This window comes from Columba livia, chromosome 20 (assembly GCF_036013475.1).
Source record: "Columba livia isolate bColLiv1 breed racing homer chromosome 20, bColLiv1.pat.W.v2, whole genome shotgun sequence".
Lineage (NCBI taxonomy): Eukaryota > Metazoa > Chordata > Aves > Columbiformes > Columbidae > Columba > Columba livia.
Genome location: NC_088621.1, coordinates 173,487 through 201,091, shown reverse-complemented (window position 1 = coordinate 201,091; position 27,605 = coordinate 173,487). Strand labels below are relative to the sequence as shown.

The following is a 27,605-nucleotide window of genomic DNA, read 5'->3' as shown; positions in this document are numbered from 1 at the left end:
GTGGGCAGATGGTTTCAGTGAGGAGGCACCGTTGTCAGTGGGTCACATTCCTCTCTGAGCTCCCATCCTTGAGCAGTCTGTACTGCCTCTAACAGATGGCATTGCCAATTGTGTTGATCGTTTTCTTGATGAATTAGCATGCAGACCATGTTTTGTACACGGTTTGATTTCTATAATTAGACGTCTCGCCCACGACAGCTCCCCGGGGCGCGCGCCGCGGGGCCGTGGAGTCAAATCCGCGCTGGGGGGTCGCGGCCCCGCGCCGGCCCGGTCACGAGCAGCGCCACGCCGCTCGCGGCGCCTTTAACGACGGCGGCTGCGCGGCGGCGCGCGGGCTGCGCGGCGGCGTCTCCCGGCCGCGTCTCCCAGCGCCGCAGGCGGGTGGGCGGTGTGGGGCTGCCGCGGGAGCAGATGGGGCGGGGGGCCCGCGGGCGAGCGGCTGAGGCGGCCGGCGGCGGCCGGCGGGCAGCCTGAAATGGCGAAGGCTCCGCGCCCAGGTGAGTGCTGAGCCCGCGCGGCGCGGCGCGGCGGGACGGGACAGCCCTGAGGGAGCGCGGGGTTGCGGCCCTCGCGGGCGATCCCGGCGCCGCGTCCGCCGGCCCCCCGGAGCGGTAAATGCAAACTTCGGTGAACGAGGCGTAGGTGCGTTTGCCCTCCTCATCTTTTCCGAGCGGGGTCCGCTCGGTCTTCGGTGCCCGCGGTGGCGCCGCGCGGGACTGCAGCCGCATCACGGGCGCCCGCCCCGGCCGCCGCCGTCTGGCCGCCTCCCGCTTTTGCTGCCCGGTGCTGGGCCGGAAAGGGTCTCTCCGTGTCTGTGGAGCTCTGTGGCTGCCGCCTGGTGGAGCCGGTGCTCGCTGCCGCCTGCTCGGGAGAAACAGCCTGGGACGCAGCAGCCATGGGCTGGTCTGCAGGCGGGAAGGCGCGCTCGTGCCTTGCCGCAGGGAGCGGGCGGGTGCAGCCTCTCCGGTGCTTGCAGGGTCACACGCTGTGACTCGTGCGGCCTCCAGATCCTGAGCAGTTGGGAGGTCGCTTGGCTGGGGCTGAGGCCAAAGGGCTTGGGATACTCAGAAGCAGCGCCCTGATGCCCGTGCCTGGCGGCAGGGCCAGCCCCGCCTCAGGTGGCCTGTGCTGTGTGTCAGCTCGCAGGAGGGCCGGGAAACCTCTCGCAGAAGGGTTTTCTGCTAGGCTGCACACAGAGCCCGTTGCTGTTTTAGGTGGAGGCCTAACTGCATGCCTGCTCGTCTGTACCTGCGCCTTGCCTGGTGTTTGGTGTCAGTTCTCGCACAGCTTTACAGCAGCATGGTAATATCAAAGCTAAATCCAAAGTTTTTGCTCAGCAGTGTTTGTTGTTTGTTCGTTAGTTTTTTATTATTGTTCCATGAAAATACACAGGGGTTGGTGGCAGCCTAGAGACATAGTGCTCAGGAATACGAGAACATCAATAATTTTGGAAGATGCAAATGAAGTATTGAACTAAATGGTTGTTTCCATGTTTGGAAAATGAAGAAATAATCAAGTGAGGAAAAAGTCTCATTGTTTTTTCTTTGGCATTGCTTTGTAGACCTTTTAACTTTACTTGGAAGATGAGGGAGCATTGCTTTCACTGTCAGTGGTACTTGAATAACGTAGCTTGCTCAAATCCAACTTTGCACAGGAATTTTAGGAATTTTAAAGGATGGTACTTGTCTTAGATGCGATTCCACCTCACTTCAGTAGACAAAATAGGATTTTTGATGGTAGCTTCATGATGTGGTCACGACTTCTTATTGTAAAGAAAAGCAGGAACTGCTGACCATTCACCGCGTAGTTCTGGCAGAACGTGTCTGAGTTAGGAGCAGGGGAAGTGTGCAGCTTTTATAGATTTAGCCTACCGAGTTTTTCACAAATATGCACCAATATGTTGTGGTCCTTGCTTGTATGTACGCTGCCTTGGAGCCCCTGCCAATACTGTAACCTTATGACAAATAGAAAGACCATCATTTTAGTAGCCATTAAATCTGCTGCTTGATCACAGTTGAATGACACGTGTGGTTATAAAGGGCTTTTAGAGGTGGCTGACTTGACTTGTTTGAGTAGCCAGATCTCACCTAGAGGATTCCAGATCTTAAGCATTTGGAATAGTCCCCACACAAAAAATTACTGGGCATTTGCAGGGTTGTAGGTTGCAAAATCCTATAGCAGCCGCTGCAGGTCACTACCTGACACGTCCCTCTGGGGGTGGTGTGGTATCCGCTCTTCATCTCCTACTTCATTTTCTAACAGGCAGCAGTGACTCAAAAATGCCTCCTCAGAAAGCCCAAATCTCTGCACTGTGAAAGCAGAGCCCTTCAGATGTGATGCAGGCAGTCCACCTACAGTCCGTGCAGGAAAAGGTTAGAGACTATTCATATCTTCTCTGGTTTTGGGGAGTGAGTTTGTAGGAGGTGATGATACTGCTGAGAGGGAGGGTGAAGTTAATTTCTGCGGTGGGGAAGCCGGCATGCGCAGCGTCAAGAAGCGGCTCTAAGAGATGCACCACGTTCACAAGAAAGCCTGATCTAGGATTTGGAGATTGAACAGTCGTGTTAAACCTCCTCTCTGTCTTCCTCCCATTTCGCCAATAATCCCATAAGGTGCAAGACTGGAAATGTCACTGGTACCTTAAAATAGGGGCTTAAAAGGCTGCATGGCTTAGTTTCTTGATTTGTTTCCTGTGCTCAGTAAGCAAATACGTTCCTGTCCTTACCATCTGCTGCAGAACTGCCAGCTGAAGGATATACAGAGTAGGTAACCAGGGACTTATAGTTACTGAATTGGTATGAGGTGAAAGGCACTGAGTGAGGAATGGGAGAGAGGAGCTGGTTATATTGGCTGCTTCTGACCATCGTGGTGTCTGGACTTTTCCTGTAGGTAGCTCTTTCACTTCTTGACAATGGAACCTGCATTTTGTGTGGACTTCTGCCTGTAACTATGTCACTGGTTTTGTCAGCTGTGCTCTTTGCTCTCCTTTTGATTTTAATTTAGGGACTGATGCAGCCACAGTGAGAATAAAGGGAGTTCCTGACACTCCTGTCTAACATTTCTTGGTATCTGGTCAGTCTTACTGCCTCTCTTCTCCTTTTTCTGTCCCGAGCTGCTTTCTTTCCAAAACTGACCACTTTATTCTTCCCTTAACGCTTCCCTTCACCTTCCCGCTTTTCGTTTGTACCTGTCAGCCCTGCTCTCGCCTCTCGGAAGGGCAGCGAGCGCCGCCGTCCGCCCCGCGCTGCTCTGGGGGAGCGCTGCAGCGTCTCTTGCCCGGGCTGCGGCTTCGCTGACACACTTGCTGACTTTGTTCACGCCGAGACGCCAAGACTCTACTTGTTTATTGCCCTTTAAGGATTACCTTTCTTCTCCTTTTCTCCCACTTACATGCTTGTGACTTTTTGCCTTTCATCTTGCTGCCTCTTAAACCAGGAAGTTTCTCCTGGTGCTTGTCCCACTTCTGTCCCTTTTAATTCTTCCTCTTCTGTCCTCTTTCTGAAGTGCCAGCAAAGCTGCTGAGTCTGCAATTCGTGAGGCTGTAAGTGTACACGGATTTCAGCAGGGCAGGACTTGGCCGGTGCTTGGAGCGCTGCAGGTTCATGAATGGACGGTATGGTTTGATCTGGCGGCGCGCCGCAAACAGTGAGATAAATCGTGCATGTTTCCACTGCTTTCCCATGTCAGCTCCTAATTTTCCTCAGCTTGTCTGCAGACTAGTTCTGGAAACCAAGCAGATGGAAAACTCTTCGTTGTCTTAAATGTTTAGGAAGTTTGTTTGCTGCTGGTTTCACAGCCCGTAGCTGCTCACCCGCGGGGCCAGGTGACTGCCCTGCTGGAGGGAAGAAGGAAACGGGGTCACCAGTCAGGCGGGTTGGACGCCGCTCGCCCCTGCATTGGCCTCCCTCTCCTTTATTTGCCTCCCCCTCTCTGGCTCCCTATATTCCTCCCCCCAGCCATTACTCTTTTATTCTCCCCACCTTTACATCCCTCTGTTGGGGCCCCCCGCTCTGGCTCCCCATCTTCCTCTGGCCTTGCGCACTCTCCCCCTGGGCCTCTCTTGCCGGCAGCCACCAGCCCCAGCTCCGGATGCCCCTCGGCCCCCGGCCTCCTGCCGTCTTCCCCTCGCTCCGCTCCTCTCCCTCCCTCTCACTCTCAGCCTCCGTCTCTTCCGATGGGTTTCCCTTTATTTCCCTCCTTCTCTGCTCCACCTGCCTGGCCTCCCACTTTGTCCTCTGAGCACTCTCCCCCTTGACCTTCCGCTTCTTACTTCTCTGTCCACCTTGGCCGTGCTCTCTCTGACCTCCCTCTAGCTGCCCACCTTTACTTTTCCCTCCCTCTCTCCCCCTTTGGCCTCACCCTTCCATCGGCCTCCGGTAGGCCTCCCGTTGCACCCCCAGCCCCTTCCACAGGCAGTGGATTGCATGTTGGTTTCAGCTGATTTCATTTCAGTTCCAGTCTCTGCTACGGATTCATTGTGTGACTTTGGGTGAATTCTGCATGGCCTTGCTAACAACAATGGTGTACGTGGCCTTTCTTTTCTGGCAGTCTGCGCGCAGGTGAGGGATTAGGCTGAGTGAGCTGTGGTTTTCCCTCTGGAGCAGTTGGAGGGAGGATCGGCGTCTCCCTCTGTCTTACCTGAGCTCCCGAGTCCGAGGACTGTCTCTGGTAGTAGTCAAATTCACATATTTCTAAAGTACATCTTCAGTTCTATGTTTACCAAAGAAGAAATAAAACAAAACTAGAAAATAACAGTAGGTGATTTTGGCCCCTGGTAAGTCTCACCTGCAGAGTCACCAAATAACACTATGTGGGTAGCTCAGTTAAATCACTTAATGGGTAGGCAGGAAGACCCTGACACCAGCAGAAGAGAAAGCAGCAGTATTATGTAACAGCAAAGGTTATTTCTTCTACCCCGCATCTCTTTCCAAATGGAAAAATGATGTGTGCTTTTAAAATTTTATTAGGAAGACCTTCCCTGAATTCAGATGGTAACAATTCCAAACCAACTCTTGGCAAGTGGAAATGTTTTAATCTGTGCAACAGAGTCTAGTTTTGATTATTTTATAATTGAGATTAATTCAGTCTTCAGCACTTTATGTAAAAGACTGAGTTTTCAGTAGCTCTGAGCATGTTGCATGCTATTTTGTCTCTGCTAAGTAGGCTGGTTTGGCAGTATTCAGGAGTGCTTTTTTTATGATTGCCTGACTGTGGCATGTGCTTGTGTCTGGGCTTGATCAGCAAATGCTTATTACCAAGCAAAATATGTAGCAAACTGCTGGGCCTGCTGCAAAGCTTGAAATCTGTGCTGTTGTGACAGTGACGTGAATCGCGTTGGATTGGTTTCACAGGAAAGCCTGCTGCTGTAATCGCATCGGCTGACATTGCTGCTCGTGTCCCAGGCTGCTGGAGTGCGTCTTCCTGGGAGGTCTGGGTGCTGGGCTGGACTGGGCTGGTACGTTAGCGGTGCTGCCCCAGCAGGTGAGGGGCTGCCCAGGCTGGCATCCAGGCCAGACTGCTTTCTTTCCATCTGTCCTGTTGGCCTGACAAGGCAAACGTTGATTCATGCGTTGTAGAGGAGAAGAGGCCCTTTAGGAGCCGCTGGGGTGATTCTTAAACGGACTCTCCTGGCCTGTGTCTGCTGCTCTGCTTACTCTGTCCCCTCACATAAACAGTGATGACTCAAGTCATGGTTTCATTTTCAGCTGCAGGCAGTGTTTGTAAAAGCTAATTCAAACGGAGGAGAAAGCAGAACCAGCGCAGACAGGTAATGTGGCTGTGATTTCACACCAAGGCTAGGCTTACTTCCCATAGCTTTTGTAAAATGACTTTTCGACTCATTAGATCCAATGGCAGAGCCATGTATCTTGGTAAAGTGTGCTGTCCACTAGAGGACATAATTTCCACAGGCAACCATTCCTTCTGTTTTATAGAAGGTATTACTATGCTCTGCGCACATTTCATCTCCAGATGTATTGCACCTAAAGAGATTGGGCCTACCATGTATGGTATTGGTTTATTGTAAATCAGAGGTAATGTCAGGTACTGGAATGGAGCAAGTAGATGCCTTTTCTTTCTCCCGACTTGATAGGCATTTTAAATATGATCTTCGCGTAACAAGTAATATTGAAACAGCATTTGGTACTAGTAGCAGAACATGTGGAATTATCGAGTGATAGTGGGGGTCAGCTATTTTACTGCCTATCACAAGAGGATGCAACTGCCTGTGTCTGCTGCTCTTGCACTTATGGAAGCTGCTGTACAGGGTATAGGTTTCAACTGTGATACTTATTTATAGGTCTTAGTGTTAAGAAAATCAATATCTAACATGGGTAAATGCGATAATGAGCATATTATGAATCTAAAAATATTACCTTAAAGGATTCTTTTTCAACAACATTAAGAGGTGACTTTGCTTTTAGTTAGCAATGTATGAGAGCTACTGGGAGTTTGAGGTGTATGGTGGGTTGCAAACCCAGATCTAGTATAGCCATGATGGGGAAAATTGTTTTCTGTGGGTCCTGCAAGAGTTGTGTTCACCCAGATATGTGGTAGTGTCAGCCGCAGAAGAATTAAAATGTGGCATGATTTAGTTCAGGGAAAATCGGGAGAGTGCTTTTCAAAGTTGCATTTTACTCATGCATCACATCACCTCATCTCATGTCACCAGATCACAGATGCAGTAAAGCACCAATGGAATTCCAGCTGTTTTTGCAGAAAAAAAGCAAGACTTTTTCAACAGAAAAAATATCACTGATTGCAATCTTAATTATAATTACAATTAATTTTAATTAGTGTTAGCCTAACTAGGGAATGCAGCTTCTGTGTATGGTGCTGCATGATAGCTCTGCTTTTGTCGTGTCCCCCGCTGCCGTTGTGGGTGCACCCAGGGCAGGCCCCTCCCGGCTCCCTCTGGAACAGCCCAGGTTAGCAACCTGCAGTACTACGCAAAAACAACCAGCTGAGGTAGGAAACTTGGCTTCTGCTTCTCCTGGAAGAAAAGCACCCGTACATCTCTGTGAACCCTCCTTCTGCCGCTTGGAAATGTTCCCCTTGGATCCTACTGTCAGTTTGTCCTGCTGCCTCAACAGCCTGTGGGAGTACGTGTGCTTCTAGTTCAACTACTGTGATTGGAAAATTAGTGATGTGTCACGTTTCTGTTAAAGGCATTGCATTTCTACATGGTTTCCCCTTCTGTGCTTAGGTATTGTGATACCGAAGAACTGAAATGAAATCTAAGTTGCTACCCTGCTTGCAAAAATTGCTGAAATATGGCTGTTAAGAATTAGTCAAAAATCTGATAAAGTTTGCTGAGTTAGAAGCATCAAGTGTCATGACCAAGGAGTTAACCTGTATTTGAAGTTAAGACTTGTCTTCTTCTCTGAAAAAAAGTAATAAAATAAAACATGCAGCAGTTGACACTGTAAATCAAATCAGCGAGTCAAGGCAATGCCGGTGTCTAATGCAATCAAGAAATGTTAATAGAGTCCTATTAAGGTGGCTAATGCTAATCTGCTGGCACAGAAGGAAGCAGACTCAATAAGACTAATGTATTAGGGCGATGCAACGCAGTCCAGCCAGCAAATGAATGTAGATGTGATGAGCTGCTGCAGTGAGCTTACACAGACTTGTGCTGCTGACTGTTGCTATGTTTAAACTGCTTTTAAATCTAGAAGCATTCCTAGTGCAATGTAATAAAACTGATGCTCCCAGGGGCTTTTCTCGTAGCCAGAATTTATGCCTGGAGATGTGTGACACTTTTCTCTGCCCTCCCGTCACAGTCTGCACGAAACCCCAAGGTCACTGGAACCATGCGTGGGCTCTTCTCCATGAGGCCACAGGTCCTGCCAGGAGCTTGCTCCAGCACCAGCTCGCCATGGGCTCTCAGCCTCCGTTGGGGCACGTCTGCGTGCTCCGGCGCGGGGTTCTCCACGCGCTGCAGGTTGATATCCGCTCCATCGTGACCCTCCACGGCTGCCGGGGACAGCCGGCCCCACTGTGGTCTGCACTATGGGCTGCAGGGCCTGGAGCCTCTCCTCCCTTCTTCACCGACCGCGCTGTCTGCAGGGCTGTTCCTCTTGCATATTCTCTCTCCTCTTTCTGGCTGATGTTGCACAGCAACTTTTCCCCCTTCCGAAATACGTTACGACAGAGGCACTGCCAGCATTGCTGATGGGCTCAGCCTTGGCCAGCGGCGGTTGTCTTGCAGCGGGCTGGAACTGGCTCTGTTGAACGTTGCGGAGGCTTCTGGCATCTTCTCACAGAAGCCACCCCTGTAGCCCTTTTGCTGCCAAAACCTTGCCATGTTAACCCCATACAACTTCAAAGCTTTCTCTGGTGCAAATGTGGATAAATTCTTTGACCTTGGACTTTGGGATCAGAGCTTAGACAGCGGCACATAAAGGGCAGGAGTCCCTAGAGCAGTTACTACCATCAAACAGAGTAGAAAAACCTGATTCTGACAAACTCTGCAAAACTCAGATGTGTTCTGCATCCCATCAAGTTAGCAATGGAATTTGGCGGAGCTGCAGGGCAGAACAGGGCTCTACTCACAGTCGAGGTAAGTAGTGATCTTTGGTGGGACTTCAAGGGTACTTAAGTACTTAGGCATCTTTCTTTACTTTTCTTTATATCTGGGCCTTGTACAGATTATGTAAAACTCTGCATGTGCTCATTGCTGCGTTACATTGCTGTGCCTTGAGATTCACATTCTTTTTGTCTGGCTGGGCTTATTTTAAGGCTATTGCTAAGAAGCAGGACTGTTTTGCAGAAGCGTTTTGAAATTGCCATGCTTGAAATCAGTTTTCTTTGTCTTTCCCTGCTTTGAAAAACCAACACAACCTCTGTAAGCCTAAAAATGAACACATCAGAAGATATTCTCCCCTACTGCCAAAGAGTAAAGAAAACAAGAAAACAAAAGAACTTGGGAATCAGAAGATGAGACAGAACCCAAGCAAATTGGATAGGTTCTGGTAAGAAATGTACAGGAAAGAACAGTTACTAGTACAAGTAGATGCTGCACAGACATTGTGCATTGCTTGTCATTTATAGGTATGCTTTGATTTAGAGCCAAGACAGTGAATTTGTGCAGTATCAGTGAGCTTTCCTGAGCAGCCGTGTGGCTGAGCGGGTGTGGATTGACTTAACAGAATCCGCTTTGCTTGCACCCGGAGGTCTCGGCTTCGTTCTACATTTAAATCTCATATCTGCCACCACGTTGCTCCTGGGCTGCATTGTCTGACCTGGCCAAAAAAACGCAGACCTTTTCATACACAGGTCCTTACACGTCCTCGCTGTCCTTCATCTCCAGTGCCTTTTTACCCCACCAGTCTATCTTCTCTTGCTTATGCTTCTTCCACCACCATCGCCGTTACAGGGTTTGTGGATTGCTCCCTTTCCAATATAGTTCTGTGCCCTTTTGTGCCATTTGTGCAATTACGCAGCGTGAGCTTGAGACACACAGTTCAATGTCTCTCTGGGATGCTTCACGCCACAGAGTTTCTTATGAGCATCCTTGCAAACACCTGCTTGCGCGCAATTGTATTCTTTAGGTTTTTTACTCCGTAGTTTGGTCTGCAAACAGCTTAAGGCGAGAATCTTCTTTTTCTTAAAGTGAGTACAAATTTATCTATATTTTTAAGGGAACTGGGAATTAAGGAAAAGTAGTGGCTGTTATGAGGTCTTTAAACAGTTGTTCTGCTGTATCAATGAATCATAGCAAATGAATGACAGTCATAATGAGGAACGAGTCTTCAGTGAATCATACTGACTGGATCAGGTGAATGCATAATTGGAGAGTTTTTCAAGTGGATGCTTGACTGAAAAAAAGTACAGTACCAAATGTGATCCCAGGACCTGGTGGTGTCTTGTGTGGGCTTTGTTTTGTTTTCTTTTTTCCTCAGCGTAGCCAATCAGCATGGCTTCGGTCATAACCACAGGTAATAAAAGCAGAACTGCTGTTTTGTTAATCTGCCTGTACATTGTTTTTTACGTAGTCTGTGGGGTTTCTGTTCTTTGATTTGTTGTAATAACCAGGAACTTCAGTCCTAGACTGAGATCACATTATGTGAAGTGGTGGGAAACACAGAATACATAGAACAGTCTCTGCGTTGGAGGAGGTCCTCTGTATTACTGTACATGCTGCAATATAAAACCACTGTAATTGTTTATTTTCCTAGTAACGATCATGTACGATCAATCCAATCCAAGCCTGGATACGTGCAAGCCAGATGTCGAGAAAGAGGTACCTTTGTGAGGTGTGCTGGTGTTCCACCGCTGTCCCTGCTGCCAGGGAGCACTGGAGCCCTGGCTTGTGCCGGAGGCCGAGGCGGAGGAGTCGGAGGTCTCAGGTTGACTTCTGCGATGGTGGCACTTTGGTGTAATTGCAGTGGACAGTGTATATCGCTGTGGAAGCGACTTGGAGCATCTTGTGCAAATACTTGTTAAATACCTTTCGACAGAAACTCGTCTTCTGTGTATCAGTCTGGTAACTTGCAAACCATACTTTTGCAGTGGTATTTTTTAACAAACAACCTGAATATGCACATTACTGTGTTAAGTAAAAGCCTGAAATATCTCTTCAGTATTTGTGCGATGGTTTAAAAAATGGTAGCCTTTAAAAACATTGCATATTGTTACTAGGAATTTCTTAAACAGAAATAAAAACAGAGGCTAAAAAAGGTGCTGCTTCCCATTCTCATGCTTTAAAATGTTGGAATTCTTGGTCTTCCCAGCACTGGCCAAACACAGACTTTTCTTGATTACAAGTTCAGACTAGTGTTCTTTCTCCCACTGTTTCGACAGCTGCAGTGATAAGTTCTAGCAAATAGATATTTGAATGGAGAGACAGCAGGGTGGTGTTTGGTAAGGAACAGCTCACTCTGCTCTTCCCTGTCATTAGTAAAAAGTTCCAGAAATCCGTAACAGTAAATGTGATCTGTGTGCATTCTCCGGAGCTGCCGGGTATCACTGGACGCATTCCCGACACACACTGTATTCCTGTAATGAACAATGCCTCCTTAATAAACAATTATTTTGTTTTTGTTTGTTTTTTTTTTTTTTTTTTTTTTTTAGCTAATAAAATGCTGTTAACTGATTATTTTTTTTACTTCATTTTTGGACAGCTAAAATCTGCTTCCGCCTACCACCTTTCATTCATATTTCTAGTTAGTTCATCTATAGATGGAGTGAAAGTAGAACAAAAGCCTGTGACCCAGAATGGGTCATGTTTTCCCCAGAATAACGTGGAAGGATGCTTCTCCTGCCCGAGCTGCTGAGAGAGGGAGATGGCTTTTGTGGACAGGGCCACAGGATGTTAGATTTCAGGTCTGATGTCATCATTTAGAGAACTTAATAAAGCCAGGAACATTCTTCTGTTTGGCAAGGAGAGTCCTTTCTCCAACAGCTGCAGTGTTGTTATGGATATGGGGAATTTGATCCCTGGTTCCCCACTGATATGAGGGGGGACTTTGTTAATATAAATAATACATTTTACTACTACTTTCTAGTGTTGAATTGCTGTAGATCGGAGGAGAACTGATATAGTTAGGCAGGTCTGGTTTACTAATTACAGATTAGTTTGAATATGACAGTCCATTGGGACCATCTGAGCTGTCATGACTGCATCTGGTACTGTACTTATTCTAATGTGGTTTCACCTTGCTGCCTTCGAGTGGCAGGCGCCAAATGAGAGCCCCAGGCTCCAGCAAAACAAAGCTGTCTAATGGAACCAGCTCGGTGAGTGAGAATGCAGTAGCTTGTCTCTAAATCTGTGAGCCAAATAGGATGGCATTTCTTATGGAAGTGAAGCGGAATTTAAATGGGAGCTACTGCCATGTCCCGGGGAAATGCTACTTAATAAACAATGTACAGTTTGAGTGTTGGAATTGAACAGCCTTGTGAATTCAACAGAATTTATCTTTTCAAGTCACTGCGTTAGCTGAAAGTGATGCAGGGTGATCTTTAACAAGAACTTGTTTTAATTGCTTTTGTTAGGTGAAAGTGAGAGGTGTAGTTTTTGTGCCATCTTGGGAACTTTGGCTGCCTGTCGAGATTAAAGCACGTGCTCCGACCACAACACTCTCTTGAGCCATCTACACGAGCTGTTTGTGACCGTTGTTCTCGTTAAGCCTGAGCAGAGGTGAGATTCCCCGGGGTTAACGTGAGTCTCTCTGTGTTTCCAGCTGGCCCACGCCGATTCAGTGCTGCTCAGTGGCACATGCAGAACGTCCTCAAAGACTCTGTGGAGAGCTCCGATGATGAATTCTTTGATGCGCGAGGTCAGTACATGGTTCTAGTCTTCCCCTCCCTGTTATCTCCCCAGTTTTGCAGCAAGTAACCAAGCTCCTTTGGGGCTGAACTGACAACATGCGTTATCTTCAGACTGAGATCTGAAAAAAGAACATCGGATCTTCTCTCAAGGATTTGTGAACGGGCCTAAATTTTCTGGAGGTGGGTGCTGGCGTGGGTGAGCGAGCTGCCATGGACTGGATCCGGTGTTAGGAGCAGCGTGACTGAACAGTCCCGAGCGTCGCGGGGTCTCTGGGGCGCAGCCCCGTTGCTGCAGCTGGAGCGCTCGCTCGCGGTTCCCGAGGAGGCTGCGGGGGCTGGCGCTGGTGGCCCGCTCTCACAACCGGTGGCCTGGGTTTTCCATTCTGGCAAAACTGTCACTGAAGTGGCTGGAACCTCTGCTTGAAAGGACATCCTATAGTAGGTTTGTTTGTTTTGTTTAAAATACCCCCACTCTTAAATATATTCCGGGGAACCAACTTCCCTCATCTGTTGCCTGTGTTAATAAGGTGTGCATTCAATTCAGGGCCTTTTTGAAGCGCGAGACATGAGGTATGCATCAAATATCAGTTTCCTTCCCTGTTCCCATACAGCTAGGCCTACAGTAATACCTACTTGTCTGGTGTAGTGGGTTCTATATCTGAGAATCAAGAAGCAATCAAAGGAAGAGTAAGGAAATAAGTGACTCAGGTAAATAAATGAGAGCATTTTAAAAAATATTTATGGGTGGGCTGAGGCACAAAGTCCAACTGTCTGTTGTCTGATGTCACAGTGCCAGCTCGTGCCCAGCCAGAAGCTGGCTCAGATCTGCACTTCTGCGCTGGGATTCAGCAACCCATCTCTATTTGAAACGGGATGTGAGCGCTCTGAGTGCAGATTCAGAGCTCGGTGTGCGTGCATGCGCCAGTGCGTGCTGCAGAAAATACATGGCTGAATGCTGTTTTGGATTTTTATACCTGTTCTGAACCAAATGGCTTTCTTACCTGAAAGAGACTTTTAGCGCAGGGGTGTTCCAGCTGTCTGCACAGGGAGAGAAAAGCAGTATAGCTGTGGTGAGCCGATTTGTCCCTTGTAATCGCCGGTGCCGCGGGCTCCGCAGCCGCTGCGCCGATCGTCCTGGCACCGAGGTGATTTTTTTTTCTTTCCCCAGATGGATACTTCATTATTATGGGAATTTAACATCATGTTATGAGTGCTGTAAATTGTCATAGGTACAAAGCTGATATGGATGCATAACTAAGATTTTGGGGGAGAGACTGCGTGTGGCATATGTGTGTAGGTACATATTTGTTTACTTTTTTAACCACAGGAATGGTAGCTAGTAGTCTTGTGGTTTAGAAGCAAAAGCAAAGTCTCAAGGTATTTGTGTTCTGTCTCATGAGAATCCATGCCCTTGAAATCCATCTCAGTCTATGGAAGTCCTTCAGGGGATCGCAGAAACGTGCATCGTCCAGGGGATCGCAGATCCCGGCAGTGGAGAGTAGGCAGGATGAAATACAATGTCCAGGGCTTTTGGTGAGGAAATAGTAGTCTCTCTTCTTTCCATGGGGCTGTTTATGGCTAGGTTTCATGAAATGAATGGACTGAAATATTCATGGTAAGATAATTGTGGACAGTATCAAATTCCACGCAGTAAGAACAGCTGGAAGGATTCACCAGGACACTTGAGTTATTTGCCATCCAGAACTGTTTTAAGCTCTTTCAGTCTTTCTTGGCACTTTGCTACTGTGATATTGCTGCCCCGTGTACAGTGAGTCCTGCTAAGGGACATGGCTCTGCTTATCCTACGTGCTTCGTGGTCTGAAAACCTGCAGTTAATGCTGCTTTGCCTCTTGGCTGGAAAGCGGGAGGAGGGCTTCAGCTGCTGGAAACTGCTGCTGAATTCACAGCACAGGGCAAGTAGACGAGTGCTGCCCAGCGTGACAGGTGAAGGCTGTTCAGTGTGGGTGTGCGGTTTTGGGGGTTTGTTTGGTTTTGTCTTTGGGTAGGAGAACTGTGTGCTGAGTAAACAAGTGGTTTTTCCTCGTGTATATTTACAACTTGGGTAAATCCTGCAATAGGTGCACAGAGGCTACTTTGAGCTTCGGAAGGGGCCTGTAAGCCTGTGAGCTGCGACAAGCTGTCACGAGCAGCGGTCGCCCGCCAGCTGCTGGCGGGTGGGCTGTGAAAGGACTCGCCAGCGCTCACGAGCTGTTGATGCGAATGGGAGGTTTTGTGCTTTCTTGAGAAGGGATGGCCTGTAGGCTTTTTTGTGGGGTGCTGCTCCTAATGGGGCCCGTAATGGGAAACTGTAATTGCATCATGTTTCTAGGACTATGACTGTTCTAGAAAATTAAGGTGAAGAAGAGCAAAGCTGAGGGAAGTCCTGTGTATACAAATGTGTATTTTCCAATGTGTGAGTAAATAATAATAAAGCCCTCTAGCCTCCCTCTCCGTGGGTGCACCCAGGTAGCTGGCGCTCGAGAGCGTGCAGCAGAAGCCGGTGCTGAGGAGGGGCCTCGGCAGCGGCGCTCACCGCGCGGCCAGGCGGCTTTGCTCGCTGGAACGCGGCGCGTCCACCGCTCCCGGTCCCTGGTGGTGTAGGGAGCAGCCACACGTCAGCCAGAGTTCCAAGAGCAAAATGAGAGCAGGAAACTGGCCAATGTTAATCCCAGTCTGGGGCCATATCCAAAGCGGCTAATTGTGAAAGCTGTTATTTTTTGTTGAAGTCAGTGAATAAGTGCAGAAGTCTAGAGGGAGGATGTGTGTGAGTTCAGCATAGAAACAGTTGTGTGCTCGGTGAGGCAGGGTGTGTGTGCTGGAGCACTGCTGGGAAGCCTTTCGGTTGGTTTGGTTTCCACGTGTGGTGCAGGAGCCGGGGGCGCTTGTTTTGACAACCGGCGTGGCTCTCCCCGCCCTGGTCAGTGTGCTGCTTCCCAAACAGGCATTTATTTTAACAGGTGCTGTGTAACTCTTCTCTTTGAGTCCATGTACTGCAAACTGTGTTGCATTCATGCTCCTTAGTAAACACTTCCAATTCTTCTTTTTTATAAGCTAGACTCCAACCACTAGTATGAAGACAAATCTAAGATTCTTCTTGTTCTGGCCCTGTTACCTTGATTAATTTTGTTCTTGGTATATTGACTTTCTGCTCAAAAAATGCACTCCTTATTTCCCTGCCTATTTTGGGGAGTTTATGCACTGTTGACAAGTTTAGCAACTTCCATGTCTAATTTCAGCACAAAGCACGCTGGCTGCAGCAGCTGGCAGAGCAAAGCACAAAGAGCAATCCATACATTTGGGAGCTAAAACAAAGCGAGTGTATGTAAGCTTCCACCTACATACTTACTGTGACCCTTTTATCCATGCCCTGTGGAGTGACAGAAACGTTCCCTACGGCATTTGAGCTCTGTTACAAGTTCTCATTCAGAAAACACTTTCCTTCATACCCCCTCACAAAGTTAGCAAGATGTCCTTTCCAGGAAGACTTTAAATGTACGACTCGGGAATAATGTGGAGAAGACGTGGCAAAACTGACCATGTCGGATCATGCTGTATAACAGAAAGGAGTGACGGTGTCACTTAAAGACTGGTCCTGTTTGGGCATTGGACTCTTCACGGGGGGCACAATGAGGTAGTGGGTAAACAGAGGTGGACTGTGAGTACATATGGTCTATTTTAGGTTTTCATTTTTCCAGTTGTAAACTATGAGAAATCTTTTCCGGCAGGTGGCTGGAAATCAGAGTGGTATTTAAGAGGAAGCTGTTGGTGGTTGTTATTAAAGCACCTGGGAGGTGATTTCAGGCTTTTGTGGACTCCGTCAGAAGCAGCAAAGTTAACTGTTGCTGGCGTGTCTGTGAGAAGATGCAAATGGTAGTATTGCCATTCACAGGGGATCCTATAGCCACTCTTTGACCTCCTTTAAATTCAAATGAACTCCGCCGTAAACGGTTATTCTGGATTTAAACTAGTCCAGCGGGTGAGAACCGGACCTGTCAGAAACATAAGTCACTACTCATCATTTCTCTACCTGTGCACTGGGCTTTTGGTTTGGAATGTGAGGGCTCTTTTTTCCTTGCCTCGCGAGTGAGCAGCTGCAGCAGATGTTGGGCTAAGAGCCTGCTGGCGGCTTTGCTAAGGATTGAAAAGGTTGTTGGAATACAGCCGCCTCGTTTCTCCAGCTAGGTTTATTGAGTCTGCCTAAAAACTTTTGTCATTAGTTTTGCCTTATTCAGATGAGCCTATGGCACTGTCTTCTGTATTACTTCGCTTTATATAAAGTTGAAGCGAATAGATACATGGTATATATTTCAAGACAGGCTCTCTGTGTGCTTTCTCAGTATTCTTATTCATGGAAGAGGCCATGGCAGCTCTTTGCTAATTAAGAGCTGCCCTTAATTTGCTGCACCTTCCTCTCCTGCAAATAGATCCACTAGTCTCATTTATATGATTTTAAAATGCTGTGCTGAGCGACTTGAATATTATTTGGAGATGCTGTCGAGGAAGCAGAGTGGCAGTTTGGGAGGCCTGAGCGCTCCTTGGTGTGCCTGTGCTCCGAGCAGCAGTGTGATGGAAAATTCTGCTGTGCTTAGCAAAAAGCCTCAAGCTGTGGGAATGCTGATCCTCATTCACCCAGGTACGGTAATTTTAAGAAAGGCTGTGTTGCAAAGATGGCTTGTGAATGTCTTAATGTAAGGATGTGTATCTTGCCTCAGTTTTTAGTGGGTGTCATTCCCCCTGCCTCAAGTTCAAACGTCCATGGGAAGCACTTCTGTGTATTATTTTCCATGTGACACGTTAATTGCTGATGAGACGTGGTTGACCGTTCATTTGGAAGAGCCCCAAGTGCCTGATGTTGACAGTGCTACTGGTGCATCTGTGGCGTTGGAGTGGCTCTTTCTGTCTGGTGTTTGTAGTATATTATATCCATGGAGTCCACTCATGGTCTTTTGTCACCTCCTCTGCTTACAAGACTTTACAAGAGACGAATATAAGTATGAGAGTTTCCAGATATTTCTGTGCAAACTGTATGCAACAGTCTTCTAAACCTCCCTGCTCATAAATATTTTGAAGCTGCTGCCTGAAGCAGATACATAGATGGTGTCTATTCGTGATGACAGATACTTTCTCCCAAACAGTCAGCTATAACAAAGTGTTTAAATGTCAGGAAAATAAATATACACAAAAGCATAGATACTAGCAAAAGAGGCAGAAGGCGTTTCTGTGCTCAGAAGCTCTCTGGGTGATGAGGGAGCTTGTATGTTTGGTAGAGGAAAGCATGTGTGGGCTGCGGTAATTGGCATTATCAGTGGGTTAAACAGAGCACCAGAGAAGCTGCAGGAGTTTGTCTGTGCTGCGCTGAGGAGAACCTGTCCAGGAGACAGACTGTAGCTTTCACCTCCTAGAAATGAAGTAGCTTGATATCCTGACTCTATCTACAGCATTACAGTTTCCTGTAATGTTTCCTACCTGTATTTCTCACCCATTCTCGGTTATTTATACAGACCACTTTGTCCACGTTTGATACTCGTGCAGCTGAAAGGACCTTCTGCGCAGTGCTGCTGGAGTTCAGTACCGTGTTTCTGTATGGGAGAATTTGGGAGCTGTCCCAGGCTTTGCATCTGCCCATGTGTAATTTGCACTTCAGAGACAGCCTGAAGTAAGAGGCAGAGGGCACAGCAGCGGGCACAGTTAAAACAGCACTCCGGTGAGCTGCTTTTACGTTCTGAAAAACAGCTGGGGCCAAATGAATTTCCGGCTGACAGCCTCGTGAACGGGGAGTCGAGCACCTGTGTTTGAGATGGAGCAGCTGTACGTTTTATCGCTGTTGATTCATCTGCCCTGGCTAGCTACTTCATTTAGTGAAATCCGTGGAGAGGGGGAGAAGGAACATTCTACTGTTTCCTTTTGCCCAGCTTTGCTTTGTTTCTTGCTTTCCATGTGGCATGCAGAAAGTTCTCCGTTCTGTAGACTTCAGGGTGTTGTGCTGCCAGCAGCTCAGCAGCAGAGGGCTGGGGATAAGCAAACGCGTGAAGAGAGGAGGGGGAAATCTTTTGCTTAGATGCGTATAGTTGCATTCTTTGTGGACTAACTGCATTTCAGAAACAGTGTGGTATGGTAAAGGTTTAAATGGGCACAAAAACTCAAGCCCAAATTTATGTATTCAGTAAGGGTAATTGGGGAAACAACTCACTTTGAATTTTGTTATGACTTTCAATCTCAAGCAAGCATCATCAATAAAAGGGGAAAAAAATATTACAGATAAAAGGTATTCTCTCTCCTTACCAGACTGCCCACAAAAATGTCAAGGCTCCACTTTACTTTTCCTAGCGCAAAATAGATGAGCACATCTCTGTAGTCAGTCACTTGAAGAGGCACAGAGTGGCGGCAGCAGGCAGGACGTGCTGCGCCCGCCGCCGCGGTGGCGCGGGGACCGAGCGCCGCGCCTGCCTGCGGGGCAGCGGCAGACCGTTGCTCCTCATGCAGACCTAGGCGGGCCCCAGGGGGTTCCTGTTGCACAGGCAGGCTTGACCTTCATAACCAATCTACATTTTCAAATACAGTTTCACTTCACAGCATTGGAGTCTGTTCTTGTTATTTGCCTCCTTTGGTAAGTTAAAGCACCAGATGCAGTTGATCCTTACAAAAGTTACTTTGTCTTACAACTTCGTTATGAGAAGACAAAGGGAAACAAATACTCCTGTTTTCCTTAGAAGGGCACAATTTATTCTGTGCTTGTTCCTCCTTACTTCCCACTTGCCTTGAACTTGGATTCATTTATGCCCTGAACTGGTCTGTGTGTCCATTCTTCCCTCTGCTTTGCAAAAATGCAGGCAGTCCTCTCTTCTCCATGGTTTTCCGGCAGTTTGAAGCATGTGGGGATGCTGTAGGGTGCATCAGTAAGCCAGCAGTTTTCCTCGGAGTCCTGCGTATGCTAACCTGTTTTGTATGCCCATCAGGGACCATGATGAGTGTTTATTTCTCTCTCAATTACTAGTTCTCACTCTGTCTTTTTTCTCTTGTCCGTCACTGCAATTTATTATTTTCTCCTTTTTCCTCCTACAGAAGAGATGGTGGAAGGAAAAAGTGCCATTCTCATAGGGATGAGCCAGTGGAACTCAAACGACCTTGTTGAACAGATAGAAACAATTGGGAAGCTGGAAGAAAATCAAGGTAATGTTTAGCTTGCCTTGCGTGTTAAAGTTAACAAGAAAATCTGGCTACTGAAGCAATTAGTTGTCAGATATTATGTAAATACTCGGCAGAAATATCATTTACAGTATCTCACAGTTAGAAGGTCTACACAGCCATGTGAGCAGTATTTTAGGGCTGTCAGGTGAACTGCAATGATCTCTTTCAGGAGAAAACTTCTGCTCTGGCAGGCCAGGTAATACAAGTTTATTGACTTCAGTGGGAGGTCGGTGTTGGACTCGCTCCACAACTGTGAGATAGACTACGAGACCGCAAGGTATATAAGAGCCTTGTTGGTCATTGTCACAGGGTTATTTTGCTCCTTAAAGTCAACAAATCATTATCTGTAATTTTTGAGGGCACGCGTACTTTCAGGAGTATTTGGGGCCAGTTTTAGGTAAATGTTTAGGTAACTATGTGCCTCTGAAATGAATGGGAAATGGGCATTCATACACCAGTAAGAATATGGGACCTAGGACAAAAGCCTAAGCAGTCTTCCTTTAATTGTTACTTTGGCTCTTAAATTACCTAGTCATTTGGAAATTAAAGTTACCTCATTGACTTTAGGGAGAGAGGAGGACCTAACTTCCTTATCTATCAGTGGTATAGGGCTCGTGCAGAATGGTGCTTGCTAATTAATCTAGCTTTTTAAAGAACTTGATGAATTTGTCCATTTTTAGAGCCTTTTCAGGAGGCTTTTCTTTATGGATTTGCTGCATGTTGTCAATCTTGAAGATAGCTGTGAACAGGTCTGTTAGAGTGTGCAGGTATATGAAAGTAATATTTGAGTCACAAACTTCTTGATTACCTACCATAAGAATGATTTATTTTTATAGTACTTAGTTGACAGGTAGACACAATACACAGAGTGTATTTACAATTGTGAAACAGATTGTTAGAGAAGAATAAAGTTCTTTGTTCTGCATTTGCTTTTAACAATGATATCAAGGCCTCACGTTGCTTGGAAACTTCATTTGGAGTCAGAGATTCAATGGCAATTTTTAGGACAACCTATATGTTTTGTAAATATGCCATTTTCTCCGCTACAAAGTAGTGACAAAAATTAATACAGTATTGCATCAAATATGAGTTAGTCTTCTAAATAACTTGCCACGAACCAGCTGTCCTTCCATTCTTGCAGATATTTCTCTGTTTCTTCCAGGGCTGGCAAAGATTCAGAATGCTTGTTTTCATTTGAGCTCCCGTGACACGAGGACGGTTTTCTTTGGCGCTGCTGTGCGTGTGCGTGCGCGTGCGTGCGCGTGTGTGTGCGCGCAGTGTTCTGTGTGTTTTTCCTGTAGTGTCATTTGTGTTGTGCGCTAAGGAAAGAGCTGTAAGAGACTGTTTTTAAAGGTTTCTACTGTTAAGAAACAAGGCTGATAGAAAGATTATTGAGAGCAGAGCACTGGTCCTTTTTCATGGTTTAATAAATTGGTTAATAAAGCACATAATTATGGGCTCTTTCGACAAATGAAGATGTATGAGAATATGCAGTATGCTCTAGGCAGACCTGGAGACCCACTGCATTCTGCGCAAGTAACGCTGCAGTTCCACTGCGGGACAGACAAGGTTCTCAGAAAACTTTGTAAATGGCAAGTACCTAATTTAATTTAGCCATTGATTCTCAGTAAGTACAGCTGAGAGCACTTGACCAGCACAACCTTTCTCATCAGAGGGAGGAATAAGTTTGGTGGAAACCTGGCAGCAGCATTTAAATGTATTAAGTTTTCATTAGAGAAAATAACAGAAACAGCAATCAAGCTGAATTAAAAACTTGTAGAGCCGCATAAATTACGTTGATGCGGATGCCTTCCCTGTTGTGGTTCTCCAGCATCTATGCAATGGTCCAAACACTCGATGTTAAAAGTAGCAGCTCTGTACGCCCTCGTGCCTCCGCGCTCAGCGCCGTGATTTGAGCCCGCGCCGGCGCTCCCGTCTCCTCGGAGCCCGCCTGGCCTCTGTCCACAGGGGCTGCTGCGGAACCAGCTGCTCTCTTCCTTCCCCAGGCACTTGTGATCTCCCGCTCCTTGTCGTGTCCTCCTGGAGCCCTGTGGTTAGTTAAAGGGTGTTTGTGCGCAGCCGGCTGTTGTGTTTGCGCTGCTACTGAATTTATTGCAGTAGCATCTGCCACTGCCTAATAATGGGGAGAATGGCAAACAGAAGATTTGGCTTACTGAACAGTGGAAGGGAAGGCTGGAAACTAGAATAGTCAACAGCTTTCTAGAACACATCAGATGGCTCGTGTAAAGAAGAGTTTCCTTCTAGCAGCAGGTTTTGAGAGAAGTAGTGAATTTGATTTCTGCAAATCATCATGGCAGCAGTTTATACTAGGGCGGGTTACTCTTGTTCTGCAACTACCGTCATTTAATTTTGTGATGTTGTATGTTCCAGAATACAGCTCAGCAAATACACACATAAGGGAGGAAGTTTAAACTGAGGGCTAAAGTATTTTTTAGCCGAGAGCTGGGTCCTGCTGCAGGGAGCATTGCTTCCTCTTTGCTTTCTCAGGCCGGACTGAGATCTGGTCCACGTGCTGACATCGGCGTGCGTTCTCGCCTGGGCGCCGTGCCGCGGTCCTGCCGTCTGGAGGCACATCATCTCCTTTTCTCTGCCCTCCTTTCCCAAGTTTGACATAATTGTTCTCACACCAGTGATGACGATTGTATGCCACTTGGTATCTGAAAACAAGCGTTTCCTTTCTGATGTTTTTGTTTTGCCTTCATGTTTTCGTGTAATTTTTCCTCCCGCTCTCTTCTTGGTGTTCTCTTGTAACAACGACCAATGTGGAGAGACACAGTAACGCATACCAAAAGACCTGAATCTAGATGCTACAAACTTACATTCAGAGTTGCAATTTGTTAGTAAAGCTTCAAAATGAGGTAATTATCTGTTTTTTGAAACCTACCAAATAAAAATGAATTTCAGTTCTGTAGTGAAATTGACTTCACTTTCCATCAGAAGTTCTTCTTTTGAGATGGAGGATTTCTGTCTGCGGGCCATCGAAAGCTGTCGTGGGAAGGACTTCTCATGAAACCCGTTTTCCGGTTGCGTTGGGGTTGGTAGAATCGCGTGTGTAAGCCCTTGGGAAGGCTGCGCTGTGCTCGTCACAGGAGACCCGCGCTTCACTTTCAGCTCTCGCCTTCCTCAGAGCTCCGCGGGTTCTTCCGGGGCAGTGGCTGGCGCAGCTTTGCCTCCGCAGGTACTTTTCCTGTGAGCTGTTGCAGATAATACTTGTTCCGTAACAGCCGAAAGCAGATAATGGTGGTGACCCAGGCTCTTTGGCAGGACAACAGTCTGTGAATGTCTGTGGTGAGGAACTGAAAATGAAAGAGGTTGTATGTGGAGTTTGGAAAGTGGTTCATTCAAATAATTTTCATTCCTCAAAGGTCAGGTCCCAAGGTGGGCTCTTTGCTTGCAGTTTCAGCACAAAGAACGGAGAAGAGTAGATTTCTATGCTGTAGATTGAAGAGGCTGTCGTTTTTAACTTTCTTTTTACTCCCTTTAAAAGCCAAGTGGTCAGTTGTGAGTAGCTGGGGCATCTGAAGAAGAAGAGAACTGTGGCGGAGCTCTTACTCTGTACTGCCGCATCCATCAGAGGAGGAAAATTATTGCTCACTACGTATAAACCCTAATGGGGTTTAGCGTAACAGCATTTTGAATTCCCGAGGTGAGGAACAGTGCGTCCAGGTTCTGTAGTGCTCTTGAGGCATCGAGCAGAAGCTTCCACTAAACTGAAAAATCAGGGGGCAGGCCGCTGCAAATGGGCAGTGTTCATTCCCATAGCGTGGAGTGCCACCACCTGTTCCTTGTCATTCCACCAGTCTGGTTTTTATTTCCAAATACACAGAATATAGCATTGCCTCTGTTGTTTAGTCAGACTGTGTCTCAGCAGAAAAGTAACATCTCTATTGCATGTTTGAATATGTTCAAGTAGTGGGTAGGCTCCAGGAAAGAGTGAGTTTTGCCTGGGCAGAAGGAATCTGCAATAGAGAAGGGATGGAGCAGCCTGTGTTTCCGTCCCGGCTCCGGCAGCAGCTGTGGGCTGGTACCGCTGGGCTTTCATTTCTGTAGCAGCAGAATGTGGCAAAGGTGTTTACTCTCCAGGGCAGAAACGGCCTGAGTGCTGTAGGAGACCTTTATCTATATGCACAAACTAAATGAAAGGCCCCTCTATTCCTGTATCCTAATGTGTCTGTATTTTAGGTTTTTCTATTTGCATCTGAGGAAATCCCTTTGTACTTGCAACTTTCCTTGGACAAGTGGACTGGGATGGAAGGAATGGAAGGACAGAGACATGATTAAAAGCACTGCTAATTAAATATTTGAACTAAGCATCTGTTTTGTGTAGCTAGATAAGCTATGCTAATTCTTAGTTATCTAGAGATTCAGTGGCTAATGCTACAGGCAATCAAATGAACTCCTAGCTACATTTTCATTGCTTATGATGCGTTTCTTGAAATGAAGAGTAAAATCTGGCTTCTGGACTAACCATTTTGATGAATAGATTAGAGCAGTTGTCAAGTGTGCCATGTGCTGAGCTATTCCCACTGAAGCAAATCAGAATATTTACTGCAATACCATAAAAAAAAGCAAAGAGATTGATATTCGTGTAAAGCAATCCTGTTTCACATCGCGTGTTTTGGTTTCTGTGTTTTTTCCTTTTGCAGGTGAAGAGTCTGCATTTTGCTCATCTGGCTTTCTACAGGAAAAACAACGTGAGCTGAAGTTCTTCTCATTTTTCTTTGTAGCAAGACTGTACAACAACTAAAGAGAATAGAATAGAAATGTTAACCAGCACAGGTCTGGTGTTATGTTGGGAAGGGAGATGGGTGTGGATGGACTAGGATTAGGATTCCTTTGAGTTTTGTTTTGAATGTATTTATTTTAAATGTGGACTATGAAAGTGTATCAAGCAAGTGCCTGTAACATTATTTAAGGCATTAGTGCCTTATAGCATTGGCTGGAGTGGCAGAGATGTGGCCTTGGAGGGTGGGGCTGCTGGGACACACAATAGCTCACGCAGAACAGTGCAATGTGGCTCCGTTTGGAGCATAGAAGCCTTCGGTGCTTTGTGCTCCAGAGTTCCTGCTTCCAGCTGCGATTGAAGAGGTGCAAGAGGTGTTGTTGTTAACGTTTCCGAGTGCTGTAGGAATGAAAAGCAGTGCCATGCCTGGCACTGGTAGGGTTCCCTTGCCGCTGCTGCGCCACTTTGAGGAGCGTATTCCCCTGGCATTGTGCTGTTGATCTTCCTGTGCTGCTTTGTGCATTGCTTGTGAAAGAGAGCAAGTTGGCTTACAGAAATGAGAGGCGTTTTCTGTCACCACAGTTGTCTCGGACCGTTGTTGGTTGTGCTCCTGTATGCAGTGGGGTGTCTGTGGGCTGTTGCTGCCCTGTGCCTGTGCTTGGGCCAGCCCCTCCCCGTTTGGAAGTTGTGCCCGGCCCGCGCTGAGGTCCGGAGCGGAGGAGCCCTCGGGGCTGGGTCCTCGGCGGAACCCCGCGCGTCGCTTCTGCCCCAGTGCTCTGCGGGGATCTGTGCGGGATCTGGTCACGCGTGCGTGCGAGAGTGACTCAGGAAGAGCCAGCGTGGAAGTTAACGCAGGCTCTCTGCTGTGTTCCGACGTCCAGAACAGGGTTGGGCTCCGTGACACGCGCTATCGTTTTCTTCTGAACAGTGCAGTTTGTGAGACTGCATCTGCAGTGTATCACAGTATTCTTCATCATTTGTTAATAGAAAGCATATGTTACAGCCGTTGTGTGAACATATTTCTCATGATGGACTTGTCATTATAAATGGCTGGTAACAGCACAGCAGATGGCAAAAAACAGCGTATTTTCTCATGGGGGCATGAAAATGGAAATAGCAATTTTCTTTGGGAATTGTCACCACCTTGTGCTTTGTACCTAAAGCAAGTTCTCTTGTTTTTATTCTGAATTCCACCCTAATTAACAGCGCACACGTAGTCTGGGGAAGCGTTTTGTCCGCTGCGATGCGCTGTATACGTAACTGAAGAGGTTTGGGAGCAGGTGTTGAGGAGCCTGAGTTCCCTGTCTCAGCAATCCCTTGAACACAAACACCGTGGTTCACTGTAAGGTGGTGCCCCGTGGCCCGGAATAATCCTTTTTCGTGACACAAAGATAATGTTTCTGTGGTGCTGGTTCCGTTGTGAGCTGAGGGGTTAAAAACCTGCCAGGTTTTCAAAGACGACCTCCAGAAAAAATAAGTGTTCTGGACAGGCTCTTGGAAACAACTCTAAGTAGAAGCAGCTTTAAATTGCAGAGACTTCAGAAAGCAGTTGCATTTGGTGGAAGTTCAGGGTTTATGGGTGTGTGGTGTTACTGTTGGGTTTGTTTTCTGGTGCTTTGGTTTTGTTGTTTTGTTTTGTTTTATACAAATATTAAATGACTAAACCTTTAGATCCTTGCCTCCCGGGAAAGCAAGAGTAGTTACCTTGCTTTTAAATACAGAGAAACGTAGGCACAGAGGTTAAATAAATTTCTAGTGGCTCTAAGGAATGATCGTGGTAGAATCTGCTGTAGAATTAGCCCTCAACCCTGGTGCAGAAGAGTAGGGAGTGTTCAGAAAGTGCTTAGGACTAGATTCAGTACTTTTAGGTGGAAATTACAGCCTGGTCAGTTGGGGTCTGGCAGGCTGCCTGTAAACACCCATCAGACGGAGCGGAGCCGCAAGCAGGCTGGGAACTCAGGACGCCCGGAAAACAGTAAATGGAGTGATCTATAGTGTTATGTGATGGGTTTATTTTCTTCTGACATGTTGGAAGATACAGAGGAAGACGTGTTCAACTCGAGAGAGCTGTCAGTGACCTACTCTGATATTTCCATTAGTACAGCCCTTTCCCGTTGGCTCCTGAGGTGTGTGTGTGTGTGTCTGGCGGGAGGAGGGCCTGACAGTTTTTCTCAGAACTGCTGGCCCTGGGGAGTCAAGTTGAATTTTCCGGCTGCGACGCTTGAGTGAGCTGAAGTTTTGAAATACAGCCCCTGTCTGTTGGGCTGTTTGTCCACGGGATTCCCGTGAACAGATCTTTCTGTCTTGAAACTAGAGATGTGCCTTGCCTGCACAGGTGTCTGTAAAAGATGGGCCAGCCGAATATTTATGTGGTCTATGTCTCTTTTCCTTTCAGGTGAATTATATAGAGCCTCTTTAAGAAAACAAAGGTTCCCGGCACAGAGCAGTGTTGAAATACAGGAGGACAGTGAGGTGAGATTGTTTCCCATAACAAGCTGTGCTGATTTCCAAGTCATGTGGAAATACTGTCATGTCATCACAAGCTTTGTAGACGTTGCATCATTAACGTAGGTGGAAGTATGAGCTAGTTACAAATACAATACATGTTACTGTTATTTTTATTTTGTGTTCATATTTGGTTAGGAACTGGAAGTCTCCAGGAGCCGTGTGATCCACAGTGAAGCAGAATTCCGAATCTCTAATGTGTTAGTGAGTTCTTACTGGAGCGCGTGTAACTCTCCAGGCGTAAAGAAGGAAAAAAGTGGAGTTGAGACATTCAAAATGTTTTTCCAGTCTCAAGTTCATAACATCTTGTTCATTCTGTGGAGCACACTGATTACTGTCTGTGTATGCCTGTGTTCACATATTCATAAATGTATTTGTGAGGTTTATGGATATCAGCAATGATATGGTTTTTCACACTTTCAGTAAATGTGTGGGTAAGTTAGCCCCGTTTTTCACGTTGATAAAACGTTGCCAGTCTCAAAAGGCGGGGAGAGCTGCATCACCTGCTGTTACAGGGCGTGTGTTTGGCAGAAAACATTTATCTTTCTAGAACCTGTGATGCTTTGAGTTAGAAGCTTTTCAGTAAATGCAGCGACCTTGTTCGCAATCCCTAGACAGACGTTCGCTTGGGCTGTCTGTGGATGCTGGAATTCTTCCCCAGTCTCAATATATTTTAAATAGCTTTTGATGTACACGAACTGGTTTATAGTCTTTGTTGATAGGAAACCCACCTCTGTGCTGCAAGGGTTTCCTGGCGGAGCACAGCGTGCTCTACCTGGTTTAGACAGAACTGGATTAACTGTGGCACGGCGTGCGCACACACACACCGCCAGGGAAGGCAAATGCCACAAGAACATCCAGCGGAGGTGGGAGGAAAAAAGTCACTGCTATCTGCTTG

At 46.9% G+C, this 27,605-nt stretch overlaps 1 protein-coding gene across 6 annotated transcripts in view; it reads left to right on the top strand.

The window, feature by feature from the left end:
- The first annotated feature begins 336 nt into the window (after positions 1 to 336).
- Positions 337 to 27,605, top strand: part of PITPNM3 (PITPNM family member 3) — a 52,840-nt gene continuing 25,571 nt past the window's right edge. Inside the window, exons 1-6 of one of the 6 annotated variants that reach the window (XM_065036522.1) lie at positions 364 to 497; positions 2,263 to 2,372; positions 12,183 to 12,278; positions 19,333 to 19,440; positions 24,126 to 24,173; positions 26,598 to 26,674. In XM_065036522.1, coding sequence (XP_064892594.1) covers positions 12,218 to 12,278; positions 19,333 to 19,440; positions 24,126 to 24,173; positions 26,598 to 26,674 — 294 coding nt within the window. In that variant the 5' untranslated portion in view covers positions 364 to 497; positions 2,263 to 2,372; positions 12,183 to 12,217. Of the gene's footprint in view, positions 498 to 2,262; positions 2,373 to 3,564; positions 3,614 to 12,182; positions 12,279 to 19,332; positions 19,441 to 24,125; positions 24,174 to 26,597; positions 26,675 to 27,605 lie in introns of those variants that run through there. The other 5 variants (XM_065036519.1, XM_065036520.1, XM_065036523.1 and 2 more) reach the window with 5 other exon arrangements.